Source organism: Vombatus ursinus, unplaced genomic scaffold (assembly GCF_900497805.2).
Source record: "Vombatus ursinus unplaced genomic scaffold, bare-nosed wombat genome assembly UNPS02014884.1, whole genome shotgun sequence".
NCBI lineage: Eukaryota > Metazoa > Chordata > Mammalia > Diprotodontia > Vombatidae > Vombatus > Vombatus ursinus.
This window is the reverse complement of record NW_020954662.1, coordinates 3,561,847-3,581,127: the sequence shown is the minus strand read 5'-3', so window position 1 is coordinate 3,581,127 and position 19,281 is coordinate 3,561,847. Positions and strand designations below refer to the sequence as shown.

General features: G+C 47.6%; 1 protein-coding gene across 5 annotated transcripts in view; it reads left to right on the top strand.

Moving 5' to 3' along the window:
* The first annotated feature begins 1,505 nt into the window (after positions 1–1,505).
* Positions 1,506–19,281, top strand: part of CROCC (ciliary rootlet coiled-coil, rootletin) — a 79,584-nt gene continuing 61,808 nt past the window's right edge. For 3 of the 5 annotated variants that reach the window (XM_027842760.1, XM_027842757.1, XM_027842756.1), the window contains exons 1-3: positions 8,476–8,674; positions 12,146–12,287; positions 12,721–12,875. In XM_027842760.1, coding sequence (XP_027698561.1) covers positions 8,615–8,674; positions 12,146–12,287; positions 12,721–12,875 — 357 coding nt within the window. In that variant the 5' untranslated portion in view covers positions 8,476–8,614. Of the gene's footprint in view, positions 1,532–7,703; positions 7,784–8,475; positions 8,675–12,145; positions 12,288–12,720; positions 12,876–19,281 lie in introns of those variants that run through there. The other 2 variants (XM_027842758.1, XM_027842759.1) reach the window with 2 other exon arrangements.

The following is a 19,281-nucleotide window of genomic DNA, read 5'->3' as shown; positions in this document are numbered from 1 at the left end:
TGCCTGGGGGAACTGCCCAGGGTTACATACCTAGCAGGTGTCAGAAGTGGGATTTGAACCTAAGTAGGTGAGCACTGGCACTAACCACCACACCACAGTGGTAACGCCAGACATCAGACTCTGGTCTTTCCGAATCTGCTGTTCTTTCCATCGTGCTTGGTGCCTTGGGCTAAGGCCAGGATGGAAAACCTGTGCTTGGCAGACAAGGCAGTACTAATACAAAGGCTTTTCCTCCCCTTTTTAATATAATAAGAACCCTACAGAGTTCTGGGGAGAGTGCTGGGCCTGGAGTCAGGAGACTCAAGTTCAAATCCTGCCCCTCTACTCTTATAGTATGTCTCTGGGCAAGTCACTGAACCTCTCTTGGCCTCAGTTTGCTCATCTATAAAATGAAAGGATTGAACTCAATGGCCTCTAAGATTTCTTTCAGCCTTAAATCTGATTCTGTGATCCAGCCAGTAAATGGATGCCTCTGTCCTGGCCCCTCTCTCTGGTCATGCCTCTTTGCCAGATCCCATCTCACAGAACAGTTGTGAGCTGCCCCCAACTGTGATGAGGTTGTGCCAGAGCTTTGTGGGGAATTAGAATTCTAAACAAACATTTCTTGAATTTAAAGGCTGGAGTGGGGAGTGGAGGTGGAGGGGGGAGGGGGGAGTAATCCTATTCTGGTGAGGGCTGGGGTTGGGGCAGTTGTTGGGAAAAAAGACCCTTCTGGGTGGTGACCCAAGATGTTGGCTTGGCTAGCTGGGTGAACTTGGGGAAACCAATCCCTTCCTTTGTCTAGGCTCCCTAAAATGGTGGGGGTGGGGGTGGTGGATGAGATGGCTGCTAAGGCCCTTTTCAGAAAAGTTCTAGAGCCTTTCTTGGATACCCCAAGGGTCAGTGGCCTTAGATTCAGAGCCAGCTGGTCCAAACCCATTTCCCAGAGCAAACTAAGGCCTAGAAAGGGATCAGAGATTCAGAGTTGGCCACGACTTCTGAGGTCCCTTCATTTTACAAGCACAGAGCACATAGAATCAGAGGTTTAGAGAGGCAGGAGACCTCAGGGGCCAAATAGTCCAACTCCATCATTTTACAGGTGAAGAAACTGAGGTATGGAGAAAGCTCATCTTATAAGAGGCCAATATGGTTCAACCCTGAGAGGGGAACTTTTCCAAGGTCACACAGGATTTGAACCCAGATCTCTGACACCAAAGTCAGCTCTCCTTTAACGCCGGAGGGGGGGGGGTAACATCAGTGTCGCGGGGTCCATCCCCCTGCATCTGGGCTGGGTGGGCCTTCTCGGCTTTTCTGGGATTAAGGGGTATGTGTTATCGGGGTGGGGGTCGTGACGTGTGAGCCTACGGCGGCTGTGGCTGCGGCGGTATCTCGCGCCTCTGCGCCCCAGGTCTCGGGACACTTGGGGCGGTTCCGGAGGCCAGCTCCTCCCACTCCCCACCCCCAGGACGCCCCCCGCCCCTTCCCCGGCGGCTGTGGCGCGCCGCAGCCCCGCCCCGGGCCTCGGTCGGCCGCGCGGGCAGCAGGGCCGGAGGTAGGAGGGCCGAGCATGGCCGGGATGGCTGCGGAGGGCGGGAGCCCGGGCGGCGGTGGGTGCGGGGGGGGATGCGGCGGCCGGGCTCGCCCCAGCCGGCCACGGCGTGCGTGCCTTGGCGGAAGGGCGGGGGATCCCCTTCTTCCCAGCCCTGGGCTGGCCCGCGCGCGTTCGGGGCGCAGGGGAGGAAGCTGCGGGGTGGCGGGGGAGGGAGGAACTGGACCGTGGAGGCAGTGGGGGGGGGACCTGGGGGGGGTGGATGCTGCCCTGCTAGCTCCGGGCCCCGCCCCAGCCCGGTGGGAGGTGCCCGCCTCCAGCTCGGGCTGGATGGACCCGCGGGGCCCCCTGGCCAGGCTCAGCTGGTCCTCCAGCCCCTCGGTCCATCTCGCCTCTGGGGACCGTGGCCTGACGGTGTCTGAGATGGTGGGGGGAGGGCCGGCACCGAGGGCACAAGCACCGGCGTGCCCACCCCGAGCAGTGGCAGCTCTGGGTAGAAGCCACCGACCTGGGCAAGATTCCTGCCGGGGCCGGGGCCGAGGAAGAGGGCGCAGGAGGCCCCAGAGGCCAGCGCCGCCGGCTCTCCGCTGCCCGGGGGAGCCAGGGGCCCTGGACAGGCCTCTGGGACCCTCAAGGGCCCCTTTTTCCCCAACAGGCGAGGGTGGGACCAGAAATCCCGCCATTAGACAGTCATCCCCTTTCTATCTTTTATCCAGCAAGCATTTATTAAACACCCCAAGGACAAAACAATGAAACGACTCCTGCCCTCGGGCAGCTTACACCCCATTGGAGGGAGACAAGAAGTCCGCAGCTTCTCTCCAGTAGATGTGATTCCATAGATCCGGGAATTCCCTCCAGTGGTATAACGAGAACTGTACCGCTAACTAAATGCGAAACATACACAATGTAATTTCCTGGAAGGAAGAGCACTAGCAACATACGAAGGAGGGGTCGTGTTTGAACCAAGCCTGGAAGAAAGTGCCAGGAGGGAAAGAGGAGGAGGCGGGGGGGGGGGGGGGGGGGGGGGAGCAATCGGGGGGAAGGCCCAGAGAGGGGGAGAGGCCGGGTATGGGCAACGGTGAAGGAGAGCCACGTACAAGCCATTCACTTTACAGATGGCTAGAAAAATAGAAATACAAGGCCGGGGGGAAAAAAAAAAGACTGGCTCCAGATTGTGAGGGTAGAAAGCCCTCTTTAAACAGGCACCAGAGGGATCGGAGATCTAGGGTTAGAAGACCAAGTAGGCCTTCAACTTTCAGCCTCCTCATTTTGCAGGGAGTGCAAAAAAGTCAAGTCAGCAAGCATTTATTAAGTGCCTACTGTGTGCCAGGCACCGTGCTAAGCACTGGGAATACAAAGGCAAATAAAAGGGAAAGACAGTGCCTTAAGGGAGGCAGCCTGGTATAACAGAAGGGTTTGGGAACCCTGGGTTCAAATTCTGACTCTAGCTTGTGAATTTATGAGCTAAACTCCCTCAGTTTTGTTTTTTACATCTGTAAATTATGGATACTGATTCCTGATCTCCCCACAAGGAGAACCAGGGGTCGTGTTTGACCACAGGGTCATAAGGAAAGAACTTTGGAAAACTTAAAGCATTATAAACATATGAAATCATTATTATTAGAGGGAGGCATTGCAGTAAATGGGAGACTGCCACATAGGGAATCAGAGGAAGTGGTTTCCAAAGTGGCTCTGCCCCATTGCCTGTTTTACCTTGGGCAAGTCCCTTGACCTCTCTGGGCTTCAGATGCCTCATCTATAAAATGAAGGGGTTGAACTAGTACCTTCTGAGGTTCCCCCTTCCAGTTCTAAATCTATGGAGTATGCAATAGTAGCATATAATGCTTATTAATGAACTTCAATCCATTCCTTTCCCCACCCCACCCCATCTCCCAGCCAGCAAATACAGTCTTGCAAAAGCGCAGGTCTGACCATGCCAGTGACCTGCTCAAGACTTTCAGTGGCTCCCTGTTGTCTTTAGGAAAAAGTGCAAACTCCTCAGCTCGCAGTTTAAAGGTCTTCACAGTTGGGCTTCAGTCTCCTTTTAGAGGCATATTTTACCTTACTCCCCTTGACATACTGAATCTGGCTAAATGCCCTATTTTGTGTGCCTTCATCATTTTGTGTGTATTCCATCTCCTAAGCTTGGAAGACACAGCCTCTTCACGTCTGCATCCCAGCATCCTAGCTGCTGGCTTCTCTAGTCTTTTGTCATCACTCTCAGCCTCCAAATTATATGGCATTGTTTTCTTTCAGTATTGTATCTCCCCGTAGAGGGTAAGCTCCTTGAGGGAGGAATTTTTTTTCCCCTTTGTATCTTCATTGCCTTACGCGCGCGCACACACACACGCGGAGTAGGCACTTAATAAATGCCTGTAAATGGAATTGTCTTTGAATTGTCAAGTGATGTTATACCAGAGATTAGTTGGCAGTCAGCCTAGAGCAGCATAACAGTTCACATTTATATTGGGCTTTAAAGAGGGCTTTCTTCACCGCAGTCCTGTGGTTACAGTATTATTATCCCCAATTTATGGACAAGGCTCAGAGCTAAGAATGGCCAGATCCAGGATTCAATAATAATATTCTATATAACGCCTTCAGGTTTGCCAATTATTAAATTTGATATGCACAGCAACCCTAGGAGGTAGGTACTGTCATTATTCCCATTTTACAGAGGAGAAAACAAAGGCAGACAAAGGTTAAATGACTTGCCCAGGGTCACACAGCTAGTATAGGTGGTGAAGTCACATTTGAACTCGGGTCTTTCTGACTCCATGCTTGGCACTGTAGCCACTGTTCTACCCAGCTGCCTGAGATTTGTACCTCCCAAGTCCAGCATTTTGTCCATTCTGCTTTTTGGATTTGGTTTGGGTTGGTGGGGGGGGATAAGATGGTAAAAGGTTTCAGAGCCAAAGGAAGAAGTTGCCCCAAATGCCTCTCACACAATTCACGGAGGCCATTTGGCCTCTACCCAAAGAGCTCTCCTCTCCCCTCATCTGCCACAATCTGTTTATTCGGTGGATTAACATCCCCCTTCTCCCCTCACACACCTGAATATTCATCAGGGGTTAACACAGGCCTGTTGACTTGGCTCAGCCGAATACACACCCAGCCCGGAGCGGCTCAGTCAGCTGCAGCGGCAGAATCCGGCAGTGCTGAGCCTTGGCTCTGCCCAGAGCCCGGTGCTGAGAATAAGGGATCCTGGCCAACTTCCTCTTGTCTCTCTGGGGGAACCAGCCCCCACCACTGCCTGTCCTGGCCCTTCTTGCCTTTCACTTAGATATCGTGCCAAATGGAAACAAAGCTACGATCGGCTGGCTGGAGGCAGGTTACCGAACCGAGGTACCAGATGATTCTTTATTTTGTGGGCTATTTGTGGAAGATTTTTGACTGAGTCCTGGATGTCTCTCAAGTCGGGTTTTGATCTCTCTGATAGTGGATAGAAAAATGGTTTGAGTCATACCTCAAACAACTAACTTGGCATAGTTTCCCCATCTGTAAAATGGGGATAATAATCACACCCACCTCACAGGTTTCTTGTAAGCATCTAGCAATATAATGTATGGAAAGTATTCTCCAGCCCTGAGTTGTACAAATGTAACTATTATTGTTCTGAGAAACTTGTAATAGGGTTAAGGAGCTCTGGGTTCAAGTTCTGCCCCAGCGATGTATTGGCCGTGTGACTGTGGATTTGGTTTAATGACTGGCTTAATCTTTTAGTGCTCCAGGTACTAAAGCTACAAATTACACATTAGTTTCTGATTTGGGGAGAGGGAGTTTGTACACTGGTCCTTCCCCATGTCCATGAAATCACATGTCTAGACCAAAATTTAAAAAAAAATAGTATTATCAGATGAGGAAACTGAGGCCAGGAGTGGGGAAATGAAGTGCACAAGGTCATGCGGCAAGTAATTAGCAGAGAGGGAATTTAAACCCAGGTCCTTTGGCTTCAAATCCAAGTGATGACTTTCTCATCACTTCCTGATTTCTGCTCAGATTCTTTCTGGGCACAGATCTGGGTGCCCACCACTCCTTCCTGCCCAGCTTCCTTTCCTCGTGAAAATTTCTCTGCCTCAGGGTTGACCTCAAAGTGATTATCTAATATTAGAGCTTGGAAGGACCTCAGAAATCATCTAGTTCAACCTTCTACCCCCTCATCTCTTACAGAGGAGGAAACAGGACTCCTCTCTTCCAGGCCAGCAACCCTTTTCTTTGTATAACTCTGAAAGGTATAGTAATTATTATTACTACTATTTTAATTGTACATTCAAGAGCAGCAAACATTTATTATGTGCTTAGTGTTTGCAGAGCGCTGTGCTCTGTGCTGAGAAGAAGCAATTTAAATAAAACAGCTCCTGTTCTCATGGAACTTACAGCCTCGAATGGGGATAAGACGGGCCTTCGATAACTAATACACAGTAATGAGACTTGCTGAACAAAGTGTATCAATAATAACAGCTAACATTTATTTACTTGTTTTGTTACTATTTTTAATTAATTTATTTTTAGTTTTCTTTTTTATTAATTTATTTTGATTTATCAACAATCACTTCCATAAGCTTTGGAGTTTTGAATTTTTTTCCCCCTCCCTCCCCACCTCCCTCCCCAAGACGGCGACCAGTCTTATATAGGCTCTATATATACATTCCTACTAAACATATTTTCACATTAGTCATGTTGTAAGGAAGAATTAGAACCAATAGAAGGAACCACAAGAAAGAAGAAACAAAACAGAAGAAAAAAAAGAGCAAATAGTATGCTTCGATCTGCATTCAAACTCCATAGTTCTTTCTTTGGATGTGGATAGCATTTTCCATCATGAGGCCTTTGGAGATGTCTTAGATCCTTGCATTGCTGAGAAGAGCTAAGTCTATCAAAGTTAGTCATCGCACAACATGGCTGTTACTGTGTACAATGTTCTCTTGGTTCTGCTCATTTCACTGAGCATCAGACCATACAAGTCTTTCCAGGTTTTTCTGAAGTCTGCTTGCTCATCATTTCTTACAGCACAATAGTATTCCATTACATTCATATACCACAACTTGTTCAGCCATTCCCCAGTTGATGGGTATCCCCTCAATTTTCAATTCTTTGTCATCACAGAAAGAGCTGCTATAAATATTTTTATACATATGGGTTCTTTTCCCATTTTTATGATCTTTGTGATACAGCCCTAGAAGTGGTATTGCTGGATCAAAGGGTCTGCACATTTTTATAGCCCTTTGGGTATAGTTCCACATTGCTCTCCAAAATGGTTGGATCATTTCAGAACTCCACCAACAATGCATTAGTGTTCCAATTTTCCCATATCTTCTCCAACATTTATCATTTTCTTGTTTTGTCACGTGGGCCAATCTGATAGGTGTGATGTGGTACCTCAGAGTTGTTTTGATTTGCATTTCTCTAATCAGTAGTGATTTAGAGCATTTTTTCATATGACTATAGATGGCTTTAATTTCTCACCTGAAAACTGCAACCACTAACATTTATATAGTGTTTACTATGTGACAGGCACTGGACTAAGTGCTTTACAATTATTATCTTGTTGGATCCTCACAGCTTCCTGAGAGGCAGATGCTATTATCATCCCAATGTTACAGATGGGGAAACCAAGGCAGAGTTAAGTGACTTGCTCAGGGTCACAAAGCTAGTGTTTGAGGCTGGATTTGAACTCAGGTCTTCCTGACTTCCAGGCCCACCTCAGCACTTAGCTGGCTCTAATATCAAGAAAAGACCATTTAAATTAAGCCATAAAGGCTGAAGAAGAATTCATTGGTGGAGTGGAGGAGGTGAGGAGACAGGAGGCGAGCCTTACTCTCTAAAGTCACCGCGTGTGTCTTGTATGCACGTAGTTGTTTGTCGTTGTCTTCCCCGTTAGACTGGGAGCTCCTTGAGGGCAGGGACTTTTTATTTGGCTTTGTATCACTAGCCTTCAAACAACGCTTGGCACAATGTTGTTATTCAGTTGTTTCATTCTCTTCATAACTTTTGGAGACCTAGGTTTTCTTGGCAAAGGAACCACTCAAAAGTGGTTTGTTGTTTCCTTCTCCAACTTATTTTACAGATCAGGAAGCTGAGGCAAACAGGGTAAGATGACTTGCCCAGGGTCACACAGCTAGTCTTCCTGACTCCCGGCCCAGCACTCCATTCACTGTGGCGCCACCTAGCTCCCCTGGCGCATAGTAGGCACTTAAATGCTGGTAAATGATTGATCCATTTGATTGAGCCGGGCTGGGCTGGAGCCAAGGATAGCTGGTGAGTACAGAGCTTAGCCCCCACCTGCCTGCTCAGGGCCCATGCTGCCATCCCACTTGGGAGGTACCTTAGCCTTACTGTAATCCACATCCCTCAATGTATAGGTGATGAAGCTGATGTCCATAGCGGGTCATTGATTTGCCCTAGGGCATGCTCAGTTAGTGGCAGGCCAGGATTGGAAGACTGTGGAGGGTGGAGGCAGTAGTGGGGGTGGGAGGAGGCTCTGAACACTGGGGTGGGGGGCCCTCTGGCCTTTTTCCCTGTTGGCATAATGAAAAGAATGCTGAATGAAAAAATTGCCTCTTTTCCCCCCAATATGATTGATTTCTTTTGTAATCTTCAAGCATGTAAAGACATGCTTCTGAGGAGGGGCCCAGAGGCCTCCCTGCCTGCCAGAGGGGTCCATGACACAAAAAAGGTTTAAAACCTCAGACTGGATTATTTCTAAGGTCCTTTCTAATAGTGAAAAAACCCTTCGATGCCACATGGAGGACTCTAGGACCCAGAAATCTTGCAGCAGGATGAATGAAGGGACCTAGAAGAAGGTGGGGGGGATGAAGGAGAACTTGGCATTCTGGGGTCCCTCCCCCTCTCCCGCCTTCCCTGGTCACATGGAGGGGGGAGAACCGTCAGTCAGAGATTTAATTATAATCTGGATTGGCCCAGAGTCTCTGCTGAGGCCAGCAGGGGCAGGGGCAGCTGTCACTATCTCCTGAATAGGGAGGAGGGCAGCTCTCTGTGCCCGGCACTCTATACCCAGTGCTTTGCCCGGGAAGAGGAGGTAGGGAGGATTGGCTGCTGGGCACTGCTGGGGTCCCACTGCCTCTCCCCATGAGCTCCAGGGATGAGGGGCCACCGGTGGCTGAACCGAAGTTGGAGACAGTTATTCAGGTGGGTCTGAATGACCAGGGTAAAGATCAGGGGTCACAGGACTGCCCAGAGTGGGTGAGTAAGGGGTATGGATCAAGGATGGCTCCTGGTTGTGGGGGGGGGGAGGAAAGCTGGGGGCAGGAGGGGTCCTTCCCACATTATTTTAATAGCCCAGGTGAGAGGGGATGAGGGCTCCAGCTAGGATTGTGCCCCGGGGAGTAGAGAAATTCAAGAGAAGGACCCACAAGCCTCAGAATGAGTTGTTGGTTCCTGGCTCTCCCACTTACCACTGCTGCTCCTGCTAATGAGAATTTTTTTAACCAGACCTATGATTTCATCAGTGTAAGGCACGATGGGAAAGGAAACTCCCTCTACCAGTTCAGTAAGGCACCTGCTCTTTATCTTACGGGTTTAGACAGTCCTTTGGTGCACTGAGAAATTGATTTGCCCAGGGTAGCATAGCAAGGGTACGTCAGAGGTGGGGCTCGAACCTCGATTTCCCTGGCTCTGAAGCAGGCTCTCTAACCCTTATAACCATACCCTTTCAGTAAGAATATCTGACATCTGTGATAAAATAATAACTGACTCAATAATCATAACATGATATCTTGAGAATGCTTGGCCTGTGTTATCTTATTTGAAATATTTAACTCCTTATTTGAGTTTCATCACAATTCTGTGATGGGGGGCACTACAGGTTGTTATGCATGTTTTATAAAGGAGGAAATCCCTGCTCAGAAAGGTTGATTTGCTTATAGTTACAAGCCAATGGGCGTCAGAAGTAAGATTTGAACCCAGGGCTTTCTAACTTCCAAGTCCAGTGTTCTACCCACTCAGCTACATTGCTCTTTAGGACTGTTGGGAAGTCACTTCCCAGCTCAGTTTTGCTATCTGTAAAATGAAGGAGCTCGACTACATGAATGAATGAATGAATGAATGAATGAATGAATGAATGAATGAAAAAGCATTAAATACTTACTGGGTGACCTTCAAGGCCCTTCCCACCTCTAAATCCAGTGATCCTAAGGGAATACATGGCCCCTGTTCATGATAAAGGGTAACTTTGGGGAGGGAAATGTTTTCCCTGAGAGTGAACCGTGGGGCAGAAGATCTTGGTCGTCCATCTCCTCCAACCTTTTATTGTTGGGCTCAGGCCTCAGTTTCCTCCTTATTCCTTTCCCCACCAAAACCAGTCTAGATCCCTGTGCTCTTGAGCCTGGCTGACATGCCATGGGCTGTAGGACCTGGGTATTTTGCTGTGTGGGATTCTCAGGGACAGAAGCTGAGCTTTGGGAAGGGAAGGGAAGGTTTGGGTAGTGAAGCTCCTGCTGAGAGCTGATCCAGCTGCTAGGGCGGAGGGTCCCTGCTCCCCCCTCCCACCCCATCTTGCCTAAAACACAACTTGGGTGATCCCATCCTGACTGTGACTCCTTAGGAGTTTCTCTGATGTGGAAAGACCCTGTTCCCAGACATGATCTTCCTGGTGCTGGAGAGAAGGATGAGAACACCTTGAGAGGTCCCTTTCCTGCTATTCCTGGGAGTGTGGGTGTGGCAGAAAGCTCTAGCCTTGAATTTGAAGTTTGAGGATCTGGAGCTCTGCTATTGACTCACTTTGATGCAGGCTGAGTCACATCCCTTCTGAGCCTCAGTTTCCTCATTGTTTAAATGAAGATAATAATATTTATATTATAGAAAATCATTATAAAAATGGGAGGTGATATTTGATGACTTACATGCATCCCCTTCTTTCCACTCCCAGGGCCACCATCCTCATCCCCTCTCACTAGACTATTACAACAGCTTCCTAAATTAGACTCTCTACTTTTGCAGATTTTCTCATCTCTAACATATCCTGCATATACTCCTGCAGAAATACTCTTCCCAAAGCAAACATAAGTCTGACCATGTCATTTTCCTCTCCTCCCCTGCTTAAGAATTTTCACTGGCTCCCTATTACCTCTAGAATAAAATACAGACTCTTTTCCTTGGTGCTTAAGCCTTTCACATTCTGAATCCAGCCTCCCTCCCCAGGCCTACTTCATCTCACTTTCCCTTCACACACTCCATATTCTAGAAGCCAGACTGGCCTCTTGCTGTTTGCAGAAGTCAGTGGTGCATCTCGTACCCCTGTGGATGGTCTGTTCCATGCCTGGCATGCTTTCCCCCCTCATTTGTGTACCTTAGTGTACCCAGCTTCTTTCAAGACCGTGAGATCTTTCTACATGCCCCTAGTTGCTATCCCCGTGCCTTAGTTTATCAGATGTGTAGATATGTATATAAGTGTGTGTGTGTGTGTGTGTGTGTGTGTGTGTGTGTGTACACATGCACTAATCTTGGAGTCAGAAAGACCCTGGGTTCAAGTTTAGCATCTGATGTTAGCTATGTGGTCCGGCAAGTCAGTTAACTTATAGATGGGGATAATAATACACCTGCCTCATAGGATTGTCATGAGAATCAGATGAGGTGATAGTTGCAAAATGCTTTTTGTTTTTCTTTTAAAAATTAGATTAAAAAAATTTGCCAAGCATTTATTTTTCTCTCTCTCTTTCCCACCCCCCTCCAATTGAAAAAAAAAAGAAGAAAAAAAACTAAAACCCTTCGAAAAAGTTTGCCTAGTCAAGAAATACAAATTTCCATATTGATCACATCCAAAACTCCATGTCTCAATGTGCATATTTAGCCCATCACTTCTGTGTCAGGAGGTAGGTAGCATTCTTCATCGTCAGCCCTCTGGAATCCTGGTTGGTTGTTGCATCCATCAGAATTCTCAAGTCTTTCAAAGTTGATTATCTTTACACGGTTGTTGTCCTTGTATAAATGGTTCTTCTGGTTCTGCTTCCTTCACTTTGCATCAGTTCATACAGGTCTTCTCAGGTTTCTCTGAAGCCATTCCCTTCAACATTTCTTAAAGCGCAATTTCTTATGTCACCTGCATATGCCATAATTTGCTTAACTATTCCCCAATTAATGAAAACTTTGTAAGTTTCCAGTTCTTTGTCACCACAAAAAAGTGCTATAAATATTTTAGTACCTCTACTCTTTTTTCTTTCTTTGATCTCTATGTAAACTAAAAGAACTATATAAATGTTGTTGTGGTTTGGTTAGTATTACTGTTTATATGTTGTACCTGTCCCCCCAATAGTGTCAGCACATTGCAGGTGCTTATAAATGCTTGTTGATTGAATAGAATGTAAACTCCTTGAGGGAGTGTATTTTATTTCCATATCTCTAGCACCTGGCATACTGCCTTGCATACAATAGGTGTTTAAGAAATGCTTGTTGGGTTGGATGGATTTTTTCCAGACCTGGGCCACCTCGCCTCCCTCCATCTTATGAGATCCTAGAGTCTTCTCAGGACTTTGATTGTTGATATGCCTACTGTGTTGGGAAGTGGTGTATTAAGACGAAATCCTAGGACTTTTGTGAGACTCGCTTAACCCCTTCCTTCCCTGGCCCCAGATACTCAAGATTTCTCTGCCTTTCTTTCCTTAGAAGCTAGAAAGCAACGTCCTGACCTCGGAGGAGGAAAAGGGCCTGACAGTGCAGGATCCAGGCCAGGACACGGGGCCCTCCCGCCTGCCTGCTTGCATCCGTGAAATCGTCACACGAAATCTCTCTGAGCCTGAGAACCCAGGTATGAACCCTGGTGTGCGGGAGCACTTCCATCCCTGGGCATATTGGGGCACCTTAGATACTCCAGGACAGCGAGAGACTTGGAGATCTTCAAAAGGCTGGGATTCGGAGTAGTTGTGGCTGGAAACCTTATATGCTTGGTGTTTTATATAGTGTTGCAGGGTTTCAGTTCCAAGAAAGCAGTTGTGTCCTGGCCCTGGGAGGGGCAGCATCCACCTATTCTGCTCACCCCATCTGGGTCTGTTTATCTGTCTGGTGGCTGTCTCCCCTCTCATCTGAGGAATTCCCCCACCCAGTCGTTCTTGAGTCTACGTCTTCCATTGGGTTGGATGTCTGAGAGGGGAAGAGGTCATAGACGGGGTCTGATTTTCCCCAGCTTCTCAGGACTGAGCCAACAATGCTGACGTCTCTTTCCCTCACTTTCCACACCCCAGAGGCTTCTCAGTCCCCAGAGATGGCATCCTTGCTAACACTCCAGGAAGAGAACCGCATCCTGCAGCAGGAACTATCCCGAATTGAGGACCTGTTGGCCCAGAGCCGGGCAGAACGGGATGAGCTGGCCATAAAATATAATGCCATCAGTGAGCGGGTAGGTGCTTGGGGAGTCTGGGGGCTAGAGGGGAAGGGCCGCTGCCTTTGGAAAGGAATGAGCCTGCTCATCTGGGGCTTGTTATGAGAATGACCTTGTTGGGAGGAAAGGGGGCTGGACAGAGTAATCTAATGATATACACACTGGTATCATTTATTCTTCATTCATGGCCTAGAATTTTAGATCCCAGTCAATAAGCCAGAATCAAATGAACATGTGTATTCAGTGTGTATATTTCAGAGTGTGTGCATGTCCCCATGTGCTTGTCTTTGTGTACATATGTGTATAATAACAGTAATTATTATACAATTTAGAACTGTAGGATTCTAGTTTTCAAGCTAGAAGAGACCTGTAGAGGTTACCTAGCCTTCTAGGTGAGGAAACTGCAAATTTGGACGTCTTTGTGGTCCAGCCATACTGACTTTCCTGTTGTTCCTCAGACACCATAGTCCATCTCCCATGGGCATGGAGGAATGGATCCTAACCCCTTTCTGCCCTCCAGCCCCCATCCGTAGGCCCTCCAGTCTTCAGTCCATCCTCCAAGCATTTGCCAAGGTGATGTTCCTGAAACAGGACATTCCCCCTGCTCAAGAAACTTCACTGGCTCCATATTACCTCTAGAATCAAATACAGACTCCTCTGTTTGGCATTGAAAGACCTTCAGAACCTGGCCCCATTCACACACTTGGTTCATTCAGCACAAAATTATTCTTTCCATTCCTACTATGTGCCAAGCTCATATGGTGTTCCTGCTGTGTGTCAAGAGATGAAGGTAGAGACAAGGTCCGACAACTGATATGGGGTGAGGGAGGGTAAAGAATCAAGGGTAATTATGCCATGTTGCAAATGTGGGTGACTAGAAGGAAGGGGTGCCTTTGGTGGGGGAAAGAAAATTTTTTTTTTCTTTTGTGGAAATGCTGAATTTGAGATGCGTAGAGGAATTCCAAATGAAATGTCCTGTGGACAGTTGGTGATGTAGGACCGGGGCTCAGGGAGAGACTCAGGCTGGAAACGTACATTAAGGTAGTCCTCTTCATAGAAATGAGAAAGAAACCAATGGTTGCTGATGATGTCATTAAAAGACAGCATGGAAACAGAGGAGGGTCCAGGACAGAGTTTTGAGGAGCACCCAGAGCGGTGACCTGGAGAATGCTTTGGCAAGGAAGATGCAGAAGGAATGGTCAGACAGATCATCAAGTCAAATCAAGTCAACAAGCATTTATTAAGTGCCTGCTGTGTGCCAGGCACTGTGCCAAGCGCTGAGATACAAAGAAAGGCAAAAACACAGTCCCTGTTGGGGCAGCTAGGTGGTGCACTGGTCCCTGGAGTTAAGAGGACCTGAGTTCAAATCCAGTCTCAGACTCTTGCTAGCTGTGTGAGCCTGGGCAAGTCACTTAACCCTGATAGACCATTAAAAAAAATACAGTCCCTGTTTTCAAGGAGCTTACAATAGTCAGCATGCATACAACACTGTACAAACAATATATACTTAGGATATACGGAGACAACCAGGTAGTGCAGTGGATACAGTGCTGGGCCTGGAGTTAAAGCAGGCATGCCCATTATAACCACTACTGTTTAACATACTCCCAGAAATACTAGCTAGGGCAGTAACAAAAGAAAAAGAAATGGATGGAATAGGCATAGGCTTATATAGAAACAAAGTGATGCCTTTTTGCAGGCGATAGGATGATTTAGTTAGAAAACCCTAAAGAGTCAACTGAAACAGTAAATTCAGCAAAGTTGTAGAATATCAATGAAATCCACATAGATCATTGGCATTTCTTTATATAATTGATGGAATAACTCAGCAAGAAGAACTGGAGGAGGAGGCAGGATCTGGGAAGAGAGAGTGTGGACAGCGGTGTCAGATATGGCAAAGACGTCGGAAATTCTGAGGACTGAGAAAGGGCTGTGCACTTTGGCAATTAAGAGACCACTGGGAAAGTGAATCTTTCCAGAGAACAAATGATGAAGCATATGATTAGTTTACAAGTGTAGAATATGTTATACACTGTGAGATGATGTCATTGTTCTGGATGTTTGGGCTTAAATGTTTTTCTTTATCACTAGGGAGTATTTAGTGGAATGTGTGTGTGTGTGTGTGTGTGTGTGTGTGTGTGTGTGTGTGTGTAGACTATGATGTAAAGTCTAAAAACAAAATCAGCTGGGAGGGACCTTAGAGCATAGAATGTCAGAGCCTAGAAGGGCCTTAGAACTTAGACTATTAGAGCTGGAAAGGACCTTGGATTTCAGAATATCAGAACATATTAATTAGAATGTCAGAGCTAGAGGGGACCTTAAAATATAGAATGTCAGATCTGGGAGGGCCCTTAGAACACAGGATGTCAGAGCTGGGAGGGCCCTTAGAACACAGAGTGTAAGAGCTGGGAGGGCTGTTAGAATACAGAGTGTCAGAGCTGGGAGGGCCTTAGAACACAGGATGTCAGAGCTGGGAGGGCCCTTAGAACATAGGATGTCAGAGCTGGGAGATCCCTTAGAACAGAGAATGTCAGCTGGGAGGGTCCTTAGAACAAAGAATGTCAGACCTGGGAGGGCCCTTGGAAGACGGAATGTTAAGGATAGAAGGAATTTCAAGATCATCTTAGTTCAGCCCCAGCATTTTATAGAAATGGCCACACGGGGAGAGGAAGGACCAGAGAAGCCTCAGGTCAGGCAGTATGTGAGTGTCAGAGCCCAGGTCTCCTGACTCCCTGAAAGTGACTTGCCTAAGATAGAGAGTGCCCTAGTTAGTGACAGAGCCAGGGCTAGGATCTGGGTGTCCTGAGTCTCCATCCATTGTGCACATGCCTAGGACTGCATGTACCTGTCCAGGTTACAGGGGATTCACACTTTTGCATGTCTGTGTCTGTGTGCCCATGGCCCTAGGCCCGTATAGCCTTGCACTGACTTGCTCTCCTTGCCCAGGCCTGCCTGGACAAGCTGGGGAGCCTGGGGTTGGGTTCTGGGCTTGTTAGAACTTGCCATGAGATGGCTAAGGGTGGGTGGGCTCCCCACCAATGAATGGATTGATGCTTGGGCTATTGTGGAACTGGTTTTCTCAGAATCAGCCTGCTAGGAGAGAGGGACAAAAGGGGAAAGCCAGACTGTAGGACCCTGAGCCGGCCTTTGATTCTAGCCTGGGAGTTTGGGGGGGAGGGCGGGTACCTATTGGCAAGTGTCCTCTCATGCAAGTGCCAGCCTTACAAATGGGATCTTTCTCTCCGGGCAGCTCTCTGCCAATAGAGGCAGTGTGGTGTCATGGGAAGGGTGCCATATTTGGAGCCAAGGGACCAGAGTTCAGAACCCAGCTCTTAAATTTACTCGTATCAAGTCATAGCATTTAGAGCTCCGTTAACTCCAGAGGAGGAAACTGAGGCACAGACAGGGAACAGTGCCTGGCCCAAGGTCCCACAGATTACTAGTAAGGAGCAGAGTTGGGATTCAAGCCTTGGTCATTTGACTCCAAATCCCAGTGTTCTTTCAGCCACTCCAAGGGATCTTCTTTGTCTCATGGACCTCCTTAGTAATGTCTGATAAAGTCTACGACCCCTTCTCAGAAGAATGCACTTAGATGCGTAAAATACATGAGATTACAAAAGAAACCACTCATTATTAAAATGTAATAGTATTTCTCCACCAAGTTCACAGACTCCCTGAAATCTATTCTCGGACTTCCCGCCATCTTGTGTCTATGTTAAAAACCCATGCCCTATGACCTTGGGCGTATCACAGCCCCTCTGAGCCTCAGTTTCCTCAGCTGGGAAGTGGGAATAATAGCACCCATCCCTTCTTCACCTCCCTGGGAAGTTGGGAAGACAGAGCTTTGTCATCCCTGAAGCTCTGTATGAATGAATGTGAGCTGCTATTCTCATGTGGAGATGTTAAATCCCGTTGGGATGACGTTCAAGAAATGAACAAAATCCCAGCAGATCATTTGAATGTATGGGGGGGCACCTGCTGAATGCCAGTCTTCTGTGCTGGGCACTGCTCCTCCCTCCCCCCAGCAGCTCCATTGCCCCTGGCCCTGGGGTCACACTGGAGAGAATTCAGATGTTGATGAAGAGGATCTCGGACTAGTGGAACCCTGGAGACCATCCGATCCAAACCCTTCGTTTTTACAGATTAGGAAGCCGAGGCCTAGAGAGATGAGTTGACTTTTTCCAGAAGCCTCCAAATTTGGTGCTTTTCCCACTAAACCATGCTGCCTTTGTAAATTGCTGGACACTTAATCAGGGACCTACTATGTCTTTATTTATTTATTTATTTTTTGGTGAGGCAATTGGGGTTAAGTGACTTGCCCAGGGTCATACGGCTAGTGAGTGTTATATGTCTGAGGCCTCGACTCCAGGGCCTGTGCTCTATCCACTGCATCACCCAGCTGCCCCAACCTATTGTGTCTTTAGATTTTCTTTGATCTAGGAGGTTTGGGTGTGGCCCTTCTTGGGGTGGATGGGAGTAGAACCTCCAGCCTTCCTAGCAGACAGATTCTGTACCTGGGCAGAAACTTCTGGGTCTCTTAGTCCCACCTCCATGGTCAGCACCAGGCAGGGATTGGTTCACTTTGGCTTGTCCTAATGGGTAAAGAGCTGGATTCCCGAATCAGAAGATGTAGGTTCAAATCCCACCTCTGATACCTACCTGCTCTCAAACTATGGGCAAGTCGCTTCATTTTGCTAAGTTTCAGTTTCCTCATCTGTAAAGTGGGTAGAGTAACAGCTGTAGTGCCTGCCTCAGCAGAGGACTCTTGTTCAATTCAAATGAGATAATGTATTTTCCAATGACATATGGCTTCACAGCAATATACATTATTATTCATTCATTTCAGTCATGTCTGACTCTTCATGACCCCATTTGGGGTTTTCTTGGCAGAGATACTGGAGTGGTTTGCCCTTTCCTTCCCCAGCTCATTTTACAGATGAGGAAAATGAGGCAGACCAGGGTTAAGTGACTTGCCCAGGGTCACACAGCTAGTAAGTGTCTGAGGCCAAATTTGAACTCAGGTCTTCCTAATTCCTGGCCTGGAGCTCTATCCACTGAGCCACCTAGCTGCCTGTAGCAGTCTATAAATGTCAGTTATTAACATACTGTTTTTACTTGAAGGCCGGGAGCTAGGATCCAGTGTATCTGTATGAACCTTCTCCATTCCATGGTAGACATGGTGACCTCACAGCTCCTTTCTCAGCTTTAAATCCATTATCCTACTTTGTTTGGTCAATCAGTCCACCAACAGGAATTTATTAAGAGCCTACTGTGTGCCAGGCACGGGAGTAGGTGCTGGCCAGTACCCACAAGGAGTTCCCCTTCTATCACCCAGAGGCAGCTAGGTAGCAGCTCTGGGCCCGGAATCAGGAAGACCTGGGTTTAAATGCAGCCTCAGACGCTAGCTGTGCGACCCTGGGAAAGTCACTTAACCTCTGTCTGCCTCCGTTTCCTCAGCTGTAAAATGGGAATAATAATAATAGCAGCGCCTTCCTCCTAGGATTATTATGACGATCAACGGAAAATATTTGTAAAGTGCTTAGCGCAGTACCTGACACATGCTAGGTACTTAATAAATGCTTGTTTTCTTCCTTTCCTATCAATGGAAATATCATATTGTGTTGTATATACATATGAATATGTATGAGATATATACAAAGTGAATATATATGTGTATATGGATATATGCATTTTATAGGTATGTATATGTGTGTGTGTGTATATATATATGATGCTAGTTACTGGGGGGGAATTAGGAAGAGCCTCAATGGAGAGAACAGCTTTGAAGGAAGTCCCAGAGGTGGAGTTGAGGAAGGAAGGAATTCCAGGTTTGGGGGCTAGGCCCTGAAATGGGAGATGGAATATTTGGTGTAAGGAAGATAAGGTTTATGTTACAGCAAGGTAAGGCTGGTTGGACTTCGGCAGAACTGGGAAAGCAAGGGGAGTGACATATCCTAAGGCTGGAGAGGTGGGTTGGGACCGGATGGTAAAGGCTTGACGTGCTCAGCGTGCTCGAGTTCGCACACGTAGTTTGTATTTTAACCTGATGGGTGCAGGAAGCTGCTGGTGCTTCTTGAGGTGCCTATGGGGAGGCCTTTGTCTTAGGAGTATCCCTGTGCTGGCTGTGTGGAGGATGGGTGGGGGAATGGAGAGGCTGTGCTGCACTGGGGAAGGGAAGGAGAGAAGGAAAGCAAGGTTACGTTCCTCCGTCGTCCTGTTTGAGTTACACTCCCCCAGGGATCACCTGGGATGGGCAGCACCTACACAGGCAGAGGGGTAGATCCCCCCAGACACCCAGACAACCACACAGTAGACAGTCACAAATACGTAGGTAGACATAGAGCATCTCATTGTCATGGACAGAGACCAGGCAGACGTGCACACACGAGACCCAGACCCAGACCCAGACCCAGACCCAGACCCA